The 16,466-nt window shown below is 45.9% G+C and overlaps 1 protein-coding gene across 1 annotated transcript in view; it reads right to left on the bottom strand.

Moving 5' to 3' along the window:
* DISP2 (dispatched RND transporter family member 2) overlaps nucleotides 1–16,466 on the bottom strand; it is a 212,370-nt gene that overhangs the window by 177,584 nt on the left and 18,320 nt on the right. The window contains exon 2 of the mRNA XM_078659799.1: nucleotides 13,069–13,527. Coding sequence (XP_078515925.1) covers nucleotides 13,069–13,527 — 459 coding nt within the window. The remainder of the gene's footprint in view (nucleotides 1–13,068; nucleotides 13,528–16,466) is intronic.

Genomic DNA, 16,466 nt, shown 5'->3' with positions numbered 1-16,466 from the left:
TCATTTAAATTGTAAGTGATTAGCCTGTAAATAAGGAAGTCTCAAGTTATCTAGGCTTGGTGAAGTGTACCAATTGCACCTACCCCTTTTTAGGCACCCATGTTAGCTTTAACTTTTTTCAATGGGTTCCGGGGCCGTCTTCCCGCCGGAGGGGACTGCCTGTGTGGTCATTGCAAAGAAAAGGTCGTGCTCGAAAATCTGGCATCGGTCCAGCCCTAGTGGACACAAACTGGACACTCCTGAGAAAAGCAAGCGTAGCAGTAATACGAGTATGTTTTCATCCTCAGTGCGCCATGAAAAGTGACCCTTCAAGGCACTAATTATAGTGCCCGGGTATTGTGGCTATTACACATAACATAAAATAACATAACATACCGTGTATTTGTATATCGCAGGTTCGCCAAGGGTATCTTGGCACTGAATAACAGATGTTTATTGTACAGCGTCAGATATTAGAGAAGTGGGGGTTACTAGTGCTCCCAGACAGTGGTCTCAATCCCATTATCTCTGTTTGGGAGTGAGTGTGGGGTTGAGGGTCCATGCGCCTACACACATTGCCATCCCAGCTGTGACTCCAATAGTGGTAACACTCTTGGAGAAAGTCCACGAGGATGCAAAAGAAAAGGCAAGCAATGCAGCACGTGCAGCACGTGGACAGGGACAAATAGGAGGGCTGTAAAGATCAATGGGGGACGAGGTCGGCGGGATTACATAAGATTACATAACTGTGTAAAAAAAGGCGAGAGCAACGGAATTGTAGGGGTGCGTCCTTGTCCCCAGTTCAATAATAGGCTAAACAATGTGGACGAACCCACTGAAAGAAAAACGTTAAGAAAACTCACTGTTGTGGTAAGCTATCTCAGGGAATCATTAGGTTTTCTTAAAAGACCCCTAGTTGGTGTCATGCTTCATCATTGGGGTCCCAACCGGGTGGCCGAATGCCCCCCGGTTGTGCTACGACGCCTGATTACAGCGGAGTGGGTGTGGTGTGTTGTGTGATTAAGTGTGGGTTAAAAAATATCTCTGGGAATCCTTGTCTGATAAATTTATTAGTGACGGCCCAGGATATCGTTAAAAACAAGTGTGGCAACTGGTGGGAGGGTTTGCTCCTAGGTGTCAAGTAATGGTCTACATGTTTCACCCAGCAAAAACATGAATAGGGCTTTCTTCAGGACCGTGTGAGTGGATGTGAGTGGAAACAAAATCACGCCACGTTAATGTGATTCTCCAACACACGAGCTAAGGTGTGCGGTAGTGCTCGTTGGTGTTGGTATACTTACGGCCACTCAATAAAAACACTAAGTTGTAGTGCTAGGCAGAAATTCGGGGCTCGGGAAAGGTCTCATCTGTAGTCACACTTTCGTCTAGATGAAAACCCGCAGTAACCAATTGCGGTCTCACGTGGTCCCGGCTACTGTTTTCGTCCTGTGTGAACGCAGTTTTTAATCCTGTGGCCGCAGCCTGTGATGTGGGTTCGTCCACATTGTTTAGCCTAAGATTACAAAACTCCTGGATCACTTTGAATTCCTGGCTAAAGAGCGATGAGTCTCAAACATCATGTGACTTTGTTCATTTTGGATTACTTGTTTGATCTATGGGTATGGTTATCTGTCAAGAGAGTTCTAACATCCCAGAAGTTTTTGGGGGAGCACTAAGTCTTATTATTACCTGGTACTATAGAGTGGGCCGGCCGCTGGACGGAGTAGGAGCGACCAATTATATGATCTTGTTGGCACACCCGGCCATTCAATTGGTCCATGTGAGGAGGGTCTTCCTCAGAGTTGCCCCGGTTCATACAAATCGGCTTCTCCAGGACTGGAATGGTCTAGCAGGGCCCTGTTGACCTGTTCTGTATTTCATTGTTTTGTTTCTTCTATTCTTTTCCCTCTTCCTCTTTCTCCCTGTGAGTCCATTGGAAGTGGGGTAAGAATTGCAAATCACCCTGCTGCGCTGCCTCCTTTTTCGCATACAGGCTTGACCGTGGAGAATGTTTTGCTCAGGGACCTCAAACAGTAGACATATCCTCTATTACATTTCCCATTCACAGCAACACCTCGTCGGCCGGGTTGGGGGGCTTCTAGGACGGGTGCGGGAAGATATTGTTGTAAAATGGCATCCTTTCTCACATTTAATTGACCATGGCGCATATTAAATGTCTTTCCCTTAATGTGAAGGGGCTGAATGCGCCTAATAAACATTGGCAGGTCTGGTGCTATCTCCTGATTCAGGACCCAGATATCATCTTCCTACAAGAAACTCACCTCCTTCAGGTAGACACAAAGCGCATGACACACCCTAAATACCCTTGCCAAGCATGGGCTTCTTCATCATCTAAAACAGCTGGAGTGGCCATTCTCCTCAAGCTAGGCATACGCATACATGGGACTTGGGTGGTCTGAGATAGGAAGGGGCGATATTTAAAGCTTCTGGTCCTTGTCAATAACACAGATCTCACACATTAGTCAACATTTATGCACTTAATCACTCTCAAGACACATACATTAGGACTTTATTAAAGGACCTGGTCGGGCCTGATTCTTCTTGGGGGGACTTCAACCTTGTCTGGGACTCGAGCATGAATCGCAGTTTGTCCACTTTTTAAGGCACCGGAGCCATGTCTGCAGCGCTCAAGCATGATTTTGAGGCCTTGGGCCTTCTGGATGCATGGCGTTATCCAGAACCAAGCACATGGGATTATACATTTTATTCATATGTCCATCAGTCCTACTCTCGTATAGACCCCTTTTTAGGTTTCGACCTGGCGAGGGCACTACAAAGCAGTGCCCCACCCAGGGCGAAAGCTTTTGAGTTACAGTATGGATGTTCGTCCCGCCTCTGTTTCCCATTGGCTAGCTCCATAAATGGACGCTAGCCAATGGCAAACAGAGGCGTCCGTCATCCTGCGAGGCGACTCGTGGGCGTTCCTGGGATGTTTTTCTCATCCAGCCCCTTTGGACACGTCATGCGGCTGGGGGCGTGTTGTGTGTTTTTTTTTTTGGGCCGCCTTTCATTTTGTCATTTGCCCCGACCTCTGGTGAGTGCTTGCTGCTGTCCTGCCTTCCTCCGTGTCCCCCCTCCCGCTGTCCGTGTGCCCGTCCCCCCTCCCCCTCCCGCTCTCCGTGTGCCCGTCCTCCCTCCCTCTTTGACCCACCGATCAGCCTGACGCTCTGACGCTCTGCGTGAGTCCGTGTGTATAGCCCCCCTCGTGCCCGCTCCCCCCTTCTGGGGTTGCAGCTGGGCATGGCGGCCCGCTGAGGCCGGTGGTAGCTTGGCTGAGGCCTTGCAAGGGTCTCCGATGTCCCCCCCTCCTGCCTCGTGAGGCGTGCCGCGAGTGAGAGGAGGTCAAGGGCAGGGAAACTCGTCCTCCCCGGGCCACCTTCCCTACCACTACTGGGATTGCTGTGGGGCAGTGAGCGAAAACTGGCTGGGCACGGGCAAGTAGCTGCCCGTCACGCCGTCTGGTAGGGCCGCTGATCACGGTGACTGAGGTCGTCCTGTTTCGAAGCAAGGTGAGTTAATCACCCAAAACGCCCCTAGGGCCCACCACATAGGTCATTGCCATTGTGGGGCCCGTCCCAGTTGCAACTCACAGGTCCGCTCTCCCCCAGGCCCGCGGGGTTGGCGCCTTTGGTCGGGGTTTGAGGCTAGGGATTGGGGGTGGGGTCAAGCTTCCCGGCCTCACGCTGCGCAGCCCGGTCCACGCATTTGCACACGACGGAGCTTCTCTAGCTCCTCGTTCCACCGTCCAGGCATGGCCCAGCCCGTTAACAGCCCTCTGAGGGCTCCAGTAGCAATACTGCAAAGGGCAGCAAGCAGCGCACTGGGCCCGACCGCTAAGGGTAAAACCCCACGGGCGTCGGCTAGTGTTTGCGTGACTTTATCTGGCCGCCATGCCCTCCCTCTTGAAGCGGGACACACCTTTTCGTGTCGGGTGGCATCCGAGCCGTCAGGAAGTTTGGTGAGCCTGAGGCCCCTTACCGGGGAGGTGTTGTTTGTTGTAGGGAGGGATGCGTCCGCATTATGTCTGGGGCGGGGGCGCCTGTTCCTGCTGCTCATGTGCGGATGATGCAGTGCTATTGCTTTGAATCACTTTTGCCAGGACACGCCCCTCAGCTAACGATAGAGGGGCGGAGGGTTTTGTGTGGTGGTAAAAGTTACACTTGATCCCCAATGCCCACCCAGGATGACATTGTCAGGTCAAGAGATAAAAGTACGATAGCGAAAGAGACAAGAAAGACCCCTCCCCCGAGGCTGCACAATAGTAACTCTCTTAATGCCAGCCTTAGACTATATTTGCATTCATGGCTTTACAATGATTCGAGACACCTCATTCCAGGTCTCTCCTCATTTCACAACTTTCAATGCCAGGGCTTCAGGGCCTGCGCGGCGTGCTGAATATTAGGGGCTTTCAGACAGTGTCCGGCATAACATGGCAGTTATGAATAACGATATTAACAACCCCTTTGTCGCCTGGCACGACGCCATCTCTGGTCGTAGTGCGTGTCTTTCTGGATACATGAGGCTGGTGAGTGCAGGCACTGCCTCCCCCCTCTTTTCCACCTTGCGGCGCTGCCCGCGTGGTACTCAGCCCCAACTGCATACCCTGTTGTCCGGCCCCACAGGAGGCCGCAGGCTTGGTGCCAGTCAGTGTAGCTGTGTTTGCGGCCCTCTCGACGATCAGGCTGCTCAGTGGGTTTAGTAACTGTGCAGGAACGCGTGTGTTCTATGCAGGTCACAAGTTCAAATCCTGCTGGGGCCCGCTCCTATTTCCAAGAATTGGGAACAAATATTGACCGGGTCTCTCTCAAGCTACAGATCTGAGGGGGTGATACTACGTTGCCAGTACACTATTACCATCGCTCTGGCCGTGGACCAGCGCACACCCCCCCTTGCCCCCCATATGGGAGCATTGAACTGGGGGCGGCTGACAGCGAGCGCACACTAGCGGGACTTAGCCCAAGGCTCACCAGGGTGCAGCTCCAGGGCGCGGTGAGCGACGTCGCAGTTCTTCGCCTCCCTATGCAAAGAGGTGTACGTAATGAGCTGGTCCGGGTAAAGGTGTCGGTACACAAGTGTGTGGCCTACGGTCACTTGTTCGACCCCTGATGGGCTAGGGTAGAATTTCTCCCCACCATCTACACAAGTGGGCGTACTGGGGAGTAGCGAGGGACGCGATGCTGATGCCTCCGTTTGTTGAGCCAGCATTTGCGGGGGGAGTGTCATGAGAGCCCTTCGGCCCCACAGACAGGTTTCTTCCGCCCCGGCTTCTGCACGCTGGGGCAGCTTTAGAAGTGCGGGATGCCCGGTTCAATGACCCGCAGCAACCTCGGTTGATTAATCACGGTATTGCGGGTGGCAAGGTCGAGGCAGCTGAGTGAAATTATTCACCACCGAGCCTTTGGCCACGGGCATGTCATGAGTGGATCCCAATAGGGCCCATTTAGACCCGCATCTTGAGAAAGGCTGCATGGAGGGATTGTGCCGGGTAACTGTTACCAACCAAAATTAGACCCTGTTGGTGTCGTGTTGCGGCGAGCTGTGCTCGGATGCGCCGGGAATTACGATGAGGCGCACATGGCTGGTTGCGACCTCCCCAGCGCCCAGGTGGATTTGCTAATAGCCTGCTACTCGTCTGGGAACTTTATTACCGGGACGCACGAGTTAGACAGCTCCGACACCCAGTAGAGTTCTCTCCATGTATGAAGCTGTCCATATACTTAGCTCTGTAGAGTCACATTCAACAAACCCCCGGTAGCGTAGAAATGGGGCACTGCCGTAGGCAAGCACCCGTTGACCCTAGTGCCACACGTCCCTTTGTCTATCATTGTGCCTAGTGAGTGGGGGCCTAGATGATAGGGGGTGGAAAATCGAAGAGGCGCAAAAGTTAAAATTAGACGTTGCAAAACTCACCTCCTTTGGGGGATCTGTTCAGTCCACCCCTGAAGGTGCCGCATGGTCATTTTGCACATGTACATGTCCATTCCCACACACAGCTCGCCGTGTCGTGCGCATCATTGGGTCGTCTGACTAGAAGCCCGTGTTAGTGCCCAACATGTCATTGGTTTCCGGTTTTACATTCCAGACCTGAAGCAACAGGCAGGATGTATCTTTAGCAAAGGCAGGCATTATACCTACAAGTTAAATGCCCACTTAAATACTCTGGAGCAGATTTACAAGCCCCTTGCTCCACTTTAAGTCACATTTCCCATGTTAAAAGTGACGCAAAAGTGGCGCAAGAGGCTTGTATATCTGCCCCTTTTTTCGAATTTTGGAACAAGCTGATGCCACACGTGAGTAAACTCGGCCGCTATTGAGCGTGACCTTTTTTATGGGACTTTAATTATCTATTTAATTATTTAGCTATTGGCAATGTAAATGACAATGCCATTTATTTATCTGTTTTCAAAACCAACACATAAATACAAATGTTGTCATTTACAATGCCAATAGCTCTAACTTTTCCAAAGGCGAAACCGTTGCATTGTAAATGCTTGTTCTTATTTCAATCACTTATACGTTTGTTAGAGTCTGCATACATATCGGACATATGGCTCTCGGATCATGCCCATCTTGAAATCACCATGGCAGGCCTGGGTACGACAACACGCTCAGTTCCTCGCTGGATGCTTCCCCCACATCTTGCGAGATCAAGTTAATGTGGCTGAAATACGTCAGGCAATCGAAGAGTACTTTGAAACAAACAACCTCCCAATACTAGAGACCAGGTACTCTGGGACACATTCGCCCTATTTCCCTCCTTAAAGTTCAAGCCAAATTATTTACCAAACTTTTAGGACATCGCCTGACACCGTTCCTCCTTGGATTGATTGACCAGGATCAGTCCGGCTTCATCCACCAATGACAGGGGGCAGATAATATCAGGCGGATAGCCCATTTGGTGAAGAAGGTCCACCGGCGTATTATCCCTGCTCTCTTGCTTTCCCTTGATGCTGAGAAAACGTTTGACAGGGTGAATTGGACCTTTCTCAGAACGGTTCTGCGCAGGATAGGCCTGGGACCAGTAATGATATCTCGTATAATGGCCTCTTATATGTCATCTTCGGCCCTAATAATAATAAGTTGGCCTACTCACTCCCCCAATTCAGCTAACTGTCCACTCCCCGTTGCAATGTGCTCCACATACGATTCAATATCTGGGGCTAAACCTCACAGCCCACACCAGATTCTTGGACTGGCTGGAGTACCGACGCTCTTTCAGAGGATCATAGAAGATGGAATTCACTCCCAATATCGTGGTTGGGCAGTCTCAATGCGGTAAAGATGTCTATTCTGCCCAAACTATTGTATCTCTTCCAGGTGCTTTCAACCTCCATCCCTCAACGGGACATCCTAAGTCTTCAGGCTGAGCTCAATTCCTTCATTTGGGACAAGGGAAGACCAAGATTCTCCAACAAACTTTTATTGTCACCAAAAGACAGAGGAGGTATTGCATGTCCCAATCTCCCTGTCTACTACTGGGTGTCGCACTTGTGCTTTATTTCGGAGTGGGTAGTTTGCGAAAGCGGGAAACACTGGTTTCATATGGAGAGGGCAGTGACTTGTCACCCCTTGTGGGACCTGGCTAGGCTAACAAAGAACGTGCGTCCTCAAGGTGCCTATATCGCTACTCCCACAAGAAGATATAGGAGATATGGGACAGGATAGCGATTAGTCACAGCCTTACTTCATTCCCTTCCCCTAACAGCCCCTTGGCACATAACCCTGAGTATCCCCCGGCTTTACAACCAAACTCATTTCGAGACTGGGTAGCAGAAGAGTTGTTGTACGGTAGCGGACTTCTTCATGGGAGAGACCATTAAAACATTTCACCAATGTAGGACTATCACCATCCCCGTAGAGCACACTTTCTGTACTATCAAGTTAGGCACTGGCTACATACTACCGAAAATACGTGAGAAGCCATGCGCACATTGACCCCTTTTGAACTGCTGGTACAATCTTTCCATGGCTCACGAGGCCTGATCTCCCACACTTACAAGGTCAATTTTAATTGGATTCATCACTGCAGTGCACAGGGTCGAGGCATCATTTTTGCAGTGTTCCATAACAATTAGTACAGGTGTGACCAGACCATAGAGAATGGTAACGAGCAACTGGTTGTAAATCCTCCAAATACGTTTATGGGTCATCATGAGTTTATGTGCTTCATATGGGGAATATGTGTGTTCCTTCCAGGGGGTGTTTCCTCCAGTTCTTTATTGAAACCTCTCATGTGGCTTCCCAGGCTTCCGGTTTGAAATACATAGTGACTCTCATAACTAAGGCACACAAAAGTTGATATCTATGTTGCTACCCACCCAACCACATCAGATTGCCATACCTTGTTTGAGGGGGTTTCTACCGCCCTCCAATGCATTTCTGTTCTACATTTTTCCAGTAGCAGGGCTTAATTTACAAAGCCACATGTTCCAGGTTGTTCCCTTCCTCTGTGCGGGAACAACCTGAATAAGCATCTCTCCAGGGTCACATCACTGCGAAAATCATTGATCTGCTTGAGTATCTCAGTCCAATACACATGGATGACAAGGCAGACCCATATCATGTGATATCATGTGATAATGGTCCATGACAGCTGGGGCAATGTCCAGAATTCCTTCCACAGGAGTGGGGTAGGCGCCATGCAGGAATTACATTGAATTGATTTGAAGCTACTTTTTTCTGGACCCTGAAACCACACAGTGCAGTATTTTATCCCAATGATCAAACAGTGTACTCCAGAATGTATCCGAGGCTATTGTTGCTCCATGTATTTAGCTTCCATTCCTTTGGGTTAGGGGTCATTTGGTGACACATTAGGGATGTGATGCAATGTAATTGTGCTTCCAACTGCCCATTTGTTGCAAAAGACATAATTTGTCTAATGCTAATCTGCTCCTTCTTCCTTTCCAGAGCAATGTTGAAAGGAGTGTGTCTATTTTGTTTTAACAATGATTGGGATAATATTACTGCCAGTCTATTAAAGAAGTATAACAACGTAGTTGGTGATATCATCTCAGATAGTGCTATTCTACCTACAATTTGTAAGAACGAATTGACTCTCAAGAAGACCTCTTTTAACAATCTTTTCACTGGCAAACTGCTCACCTACCATTGTAAATGGGGTTCAATCTGCTCTTGGTTTATCACCCTCCACAAACTACAGCCAAACTTACTGCAACTCTATTAGAAAGTATAAGAAACTTTGGTCTGAAAAATAATCATACCAAAATCTAAGGATATTTTAACTTGTGGTTTGAATCTTTCCAAAAAGGCTTGCTAAATTCCTTTAGAGATTTTCAGGGCCTGGTTTAGAGTTTGGCCGATGTGATACACTACATCACAAATGTGACGGATATCTTGTCCGCTGCGTTAAAAGTACTACAGGATTTAATGCACTTGTAATACTGCAGATTGGATACCATTCTGTTTGTGACAGAGATTCCCATTCACCAAACTATAAGTCAGGTCCTCCATCATGAAGCTACACAACAGGGAAGTCATCTCTTTGATAACCAATTCATCTCAGCTGACATGCACTGAATGCACCCCCTGTCCAAATATACCTTTGACATTGTCTCATCATGTGGGGTACCTATTTCTGTTCAGATTTCAAAACCATCTTGAGCCCCAGCCTCAGCCTCAAGATTCACTCTTTTTGAGAGACATTGGAACTACTTCTGTATAGAAGAATTAGTTGACATTGTCTCATCATCTTTTCAAATATAATGTCCAAATCCAAATGTCAAGAACATTAACCATCTCCCTGCGGCTCTAACCGTAACTCCATATGTAAGCCCTGTTTTTCCACAGAGGTCCACACTTTTAAAACCAAAATGAGATGGGCATATTGCTGCTGGTGGTTTTATGATTCTTAAAATTCCTAATTACTTTATAACAATGCATTATTTATCTAGTAACAATTAATACACTTAGCTAAACATAGATATTATCAAAGTGTCAATCAGGCACCCAACTAGCCAAAGAGCTGTTTAAAGGTATTGGAGAACTCACAGCCACTTGGGTCAATCAAGTCCTATTCCCATTTTCACAACACCTCTGTGAAATCTTATCTATTTTGTTATTGACAAGCCCATAAATAACCAGGGGCCCGATTCACAAAAGTAAACTGAGACAAAATCCTAACTTTACGACTTTCGGTATTCCAAGAAGGCATTTAGGAATACTAAAGATAGGATTTTGTCTCAGTTAAACTTATGTTTTGGTCTCAAGGTAAACTTAGGAGGAACTTAAGTTTAACTGAGACAAAATCGTAGTCGTAAATGTAGGATTTTGTCTCAGTTAAACTTGAGTTTGTTTTAAGTTTAACTGAAGACCAAAATCTAAGATTGACTGGGACAAAATCCTAACTTTGATACTCCTAAATGTCTTCTGAGAATCCCGAAAGCCGGAAAGTTAGGATTTTGTCTCAGGTGACTTTTGTGAATCGTGCCCAAGGCTTTTACTGAGAAAGATACTATCCCCCATGAAGGTCATTACTTTGAAGGCTTTATCTTCATACATTATGACCAACAAAGCAGTGTCTAACAGCTTCTCCTTTACAGACCTTTTGGTCACAGAAGTGATACAGGCCATCTCCACTCCCAGCCATTGTATCTATGCCCCACTATCATGTTCATCCAATTTGACCCTGACCTGACATTACCGTATTGTTTAACCTCTCACTCGGCCAAGGTAAGATCCCTGACAACTGGAAGTTAAACCTTTCTTAAAAAGCCCAGGCTTTCTCCCAACAGTCCCAATAATGTCTGCCCCTTCTAATTACTGCCATTTCTGACAAAATGTTGGTAAAGCTATTTGTTTAATTAACCTCAGTATTCAACTAATTACCTGTTCCATCCTTGGCAAGTCTGATTTATCTCAGGCCATAAAACTGAGCTGTTTGTCACCTCTGTCTTAAATTATACAGGCAGAGTATTGACAACGGTGACATCCATGGCCCAATTTCATTAGATCTTTTGACATTTTTTTATACTATCCTGCATGCCATTGTTCTCTCCAGACTGAGTGACCTAGGGTGCAATTGGCTTTAAGTTAAATTAATTTAATAATTTCTTTCCTCTCATACATAGTCAAATTAGTATAAGACTCAGAGTACCTGAGTCTTATTTAACATCTGTCTGGCACCCTTTGCCCAACTACATCAACCCACGGGGATTCTCTCACTGAAGTAGCCCATTACCACATGTCACAGGCCTGCCACTGCAGCCTGTATGCATTTTTTAAATGCCAATTCGATTTGGCAAATTAAGCCTTTTGTTCCTAGCTCAGAAGCATCAAAATAATACAGGAAAAGAATGTTCTGCATAATACCTAATTATATGCCTTTTCTTTTTTTATTTAGATATCATTGCTGCATAATTATGTCCTCCATTCCTGCATAATCTTAGTTGCCCTGATAATGGTAAAGAGTAGTATGGGACATTGCCAGACTGCCATAATTATCCATCAAAGGCATTTTGTTCCCAGTTATTTTTGCTTCAGTGTAGTTCAAAATTCACTGGAGTATGATCACATAAAACACATGAAAACTTGGAAGTCCATGACAAAGATTCTGTCAGAAGTTGGATTATGTTGATCTCATTCAGGCTCTCTGATACATCTTGTTAACAGTGTTCTGTACTTCCATTCATCACAATATTAACTCTATGTCATAACCCTAATCATACTTATGACCAATATCTAATTTACTAGTTCATGATATGATTGGAAATTCTGTTACATTCTTGTTTCGACAAACAACTCATATTGGTAATAGTACATCTTCATAGCACTCAACCAAAACCAGCCCAATTTCTTTTTACATTTGTGAGGGTTGAGGTAAGTAACAACTATATATATATCGAGTATGTACCCGTTATCATTTTTTCACAAGGCAGGGACATATTCTTTCATTAGATTTGTCAAAAATATATAAACAGGCTTGTTAAGCTCACACAGAGTATAGAGTAGCCAGATGCAGAATGCTCTGGAAAAAGAACTGGGAGAAACAGGTGGTTCACTACAAGTGTTTGGACGAGAAACAGGCTTGTTGCCACCCACTGTCGTAATCCAACAGCTATACAGAATCTGTATGCTAAATAGTATTTTTTGTAATCAACAAATGGTCAATTTACGTATAATCTGTGAACTAAATACTTAATGGTGTCTTATGATAGCTTCACAAAAAAGTAGTGTGTGTTTCTTACATTTCAGTTTTCATTTTATCCTTATTGCCTTAGCTAAAAAAACTTTCAATAACATGCACAATAGCCACTCTCAAGCGAAATCTTCACCTCAATATATATTTTAATGTTAGCATGCATTTACTGCTTTCGCCTCATTTTCCTGGTACTATGAAAGGAAGTACTCATTCCACTTCACACTGTATACTTTCTTGACAACAAAGTATTTTGTTGGAAAGTAAATATGAGGTACAACCGCTAACCTAAAGACAGCTAATTTTTTTCCGCACGTGATTTCTAGTGCAGTATGAAATTTGTCGACCAAATAATAGTCTATCACAGTATGCAAGTAGAGTGAAGTCAAAAATACATGTCAACATTTCCCACTAGAATGCAAGCTAGCCAATATATGACTTTTATATGAATGGGAAGGCAAAGATCGTCACAGGTATTACCATATAAAAAACCTTAATAACCAAAACATCCTCACAAAGAAAATATTGAATGATTTGGGTTTAAGAATTAAACTTATTTTCAGCTGTTTATTGTTCAACATTATCACTTAAGTAATGAGAGATGTTGCCTTCTGTTAGTTTTTCTGCTTTATCTATCTTGAAGCAGTAATTTGGATTTCAGACTCCTACCTTCTTTTGCATATTGATCATGAGAAAGTAATAACTTCACAGCACTGCATACTTAAATTGCATCAAGCTGGAATTAAGCAATATTTACCAAAAAGACACATACTTAACTAGATTCAGCTCAGTATAATATTATCTTCTGACATCCAAGTTAACAGTTGGGTTGAAGTTTCTTACAAACAGTACATCTACTATACAAAATCTTGCTCTGAATATATAGGGCTTAGAAAATGTTTTATCTTTACCTTAGTGATACAATGTGATGTTGTTTTGCTCGTCTCTGCTGCTGGTCACCTGGACACTGTTTCCAATGAATTTCTGAGGTCTGCTTCACTGAAGCAGATGGGGAGGGATTCGAACTCGATTGGTTAGAACACATATTTCCTCTCTCTTCATGGCCGGGCAAATGTGGCATTGTGTATCTGTCTTTGGAATCTACTTGACTACAATAGCAGCATCTCCGATTTGGGTTTAAATCCATTGTGGTAGAAGGCACCTGCCCATTTGTTCTGTTTGAGGTTGCTCTTTGTGAGTGGCCAGAGGAGGAAGGCAGAGGGTCTCTTGAAAATACAGGAGATGCATTAATTGGACATTGATGTACCCGACAAACTCTTTCATGGGATCCTCCTCCACAGTACGAGTCAGTCCTTGTGATGCGTGGTACATTTTCAAACGCTTGGTTAACTTCTGGATGTGTAGTTGACCTGTGAGAATAAATGAAAAGAAGACTGATTTAATAAGGGCAATCTGAGAATCCACCGATTTACTGCAGACTGCTAAATGCTCACATGTACTTCCTAAGCAGCAGCATACAGCAGAAAGCTCCACTCGACCCAGCAGGGATTCGGTGCAAAGTATATTCAAAGAAAGTTACAATGGAAATGTACCTATTATATTTATTATGTAGTTCATTGGACCTGTGCAATCTTAAAATACATGAAACATTACACTATTCACAGTACTCAAAATGAATACCAAGAAAGAAAAAAGTTGTCTTAGAATTGCCAAACTTCACACTAATAGAATAGTTTTCTACAGAGTAAACTTTAAGAATTAATCAATCAATCAATCATAGCATTTGTAAAGTGGTGATGGACAGAATATCTGAGTTAATCAGAACACTCCTTCCCAGTCAACAGATCAGGGCTTGATCCATCACCGTTTTTTAGCTCACTGCACCATCCCAGTTCAGAACCTGGCTACATGCAAATTAGTCTGTCCCTGGCCCAGTGCATCATGGGAACAGGGCAGACCAAACTACCAAGCCAATTCTTTACTGGAAAGGAAACAAGCTTCCGGGGACCGGTTTCTGTGCGTGATATTGTGAGGAAGTTGTCCACATAATACAATATATGAAGAATTGGGACGTGGAGTTGAAAGTTAAAAACAAACAGTTGTCGACGTTTCGACCCTCTGGAATGCGCAGGTATAATTACATGCGCATTCCAGAGGGTCGAAACGTCGACAACTGTTTGTTTTTAACTTTCAACTCCACGTCCCAATTCTTCATATACTGTATTATGTGGAGTATGATACATCTTGAAGCACAATTCGAACTTTATGTCTCTGTCTTGTACATAGTATGTAACCATTGTAATGAATCCATCCTGAAGTATTGATTATTCTGTCACCTGAATTCCCTTCTCTTCACAACTTCCTCACAATATCACGCACAAACCCCCGCCCCCTTCCCCAGGGGCAGTGCTCCACCTTCTTTTAATTGTTTGCATATTTATGATATTGAATACTTATCCCCATTGTGATTAAAACAATGCGGTTGGATTTATTGTCTATGTGATTGTTTTTTCTATTATTTTCATTTTGTGTTCTTATCCGTATTGGGACCCCTTCCTCTTATTACTTAGCATACCCAGGTCCCATTGACTATATTTGGGTAGAACCCCCTCAATTGTATACTACATGCAAATTAGTCTGTCCCTGGCCCAGTGCATCATGGGAATAGGGCAGACCAAACTACCAAGCCAATTCTTTACTGGAAAGGAAACAATCTTCCGGGGACCGGTTTCTGGCATTACAGCCGTCTTCAGCCCGGCTTGCGGCTTTACAGCCGTCTTCGGCCCGTCTTGCTTGAATCCTGATGGTGCAGTGAGCAAGGGACTCACATCTGAGCATACCCTTCCACACTTATGGTGGCCAAAATAATTTCAAAAAGGGGGTGGTGATGGACAGAGTATCTGAGTTAATCAGAACACTCCTACCCAGTCAACAGATCAGGGCTTGATCCATCACCGTTTTTTAGCTCACTGCACCATCCCAGTTCAGAACCTGGCTACATGCAAATTAGTCTGTCCCTGGCCCAGTGCATCATGGGAACAGGGCAGACCAAACTACCAAGCCAATTCTTTACTGGAAAGGAAACAAGCTTCCGGGGACCGGTTTCTGGCATTACAGCCGTCTTCGGCCCGGCTTGCTTGAATCCTGATGGGGGATCACTAAAAAACTTACCTGAGTCATGACGCTGCACGCCAGGCTCACCAGGCAGCACGAATCCACGCCGCCACCGCCGAGAGTCATCTTCTTTGCAGAGTGAACGCGCCGCCCCTCCGGGACCACGAATCCCGGCAGCCTACGCGGCGGCGCGCCCAGTGACACCGCGAGGGTGCCAGGGAGGCGCACAAAAGCGCCACAGGACCGGCGGAGCGGGGGGATCACTAAAAAACTTACCTGAGTCACGACGCTGCACGCCAGGCTCACCAGGCAGCACGAATCCACGCCGCCACCGCCGAGAGTCATCTTCTTTGCAGAGTGAACGCGCCGCCGCTCCGGGACCACGAATCCTGGCAGCCTACGCGGCGGCGCGCCCAGTGACACCGCGAGGGCGCCAGGGAGGCGCACAAAAGCGCCACAGGACCAGCTTCGCGGGACGCCCGGGGCGAAGCCCGGGCCCTCTACGGCCCTCATCGGCAGGGGCAGGGCCAGAAACGCTGCAGGATTCACCACCCCAAGTAAGACTTAAAAGTTTACCGAGTCCCAAATTTGTTTTTATTTTGTTTTCTTTTAGAATTGTAGACTGTGAATATATCGCAAATATGTCTACGAAACCGAAGGAAGCCGCACAAAATACCCTTGACAATTACCTTGTTCAGACTGTGAAGAAAATAAACACGCAGAGGAGAACTTCTCTCGGGTTAAGCCAATCTCCAGACCTTTGTTGTCTGTCCCCGACTGCATCTATCCTGATTGATGACACTATTTTGCAGGAAACAAATCAGGATAGCATAATCGGTGGCCCTATTTCCCAAGGATTAAACAGTGCACTTGACATTGTCCTCCCAGCCTCTGAGGCCTCCAATGTACAGGCCGAAAGTGACTCTGAAAATGACTCTGGCCAGGAGAGACATGCTCGAGTTACATCTGATGAGCCCGGCCATTGACATCACCCTCAATGATAAGGTGGCCCGTTTGGAAAGATTAGAGAAAAAACTTATTCGAACAAGACTTCATGGACACCTATTCACAAGATACTTGCAAGAGAATATAATCCCGGTGGGATTACAAATTAAAATCGAGCCTGTGATATTTGTCGACGTACCCAAATTCAAAGAGGGATTCAGTTACGTGGCAAATAACTGCTCCCGGCACTGGATGGTGCTGGGAGTCGAGACAGCTGCAGAACAGGTAG

The sequence above is a fragment of the Lissotriton helveticus genome, chromosome 9 (genome assembly GCF_964261635.1).
Source record: "Lissotriton helveticus chromosome 9, aLisHel1.1, whole genome shotgun sequence".
Lineage (NCBI taxonomy): Eukaryota > Metazoa > Chordata > Amphibia > Caudata > Salamandridae > Lissotriton > Lissotriton helveticus.
The sequence above is the reverse complement of the archived record's forward strand: the minus strand, read 5'-3'. Positions and strand labels throughout refer to the sequence as shown.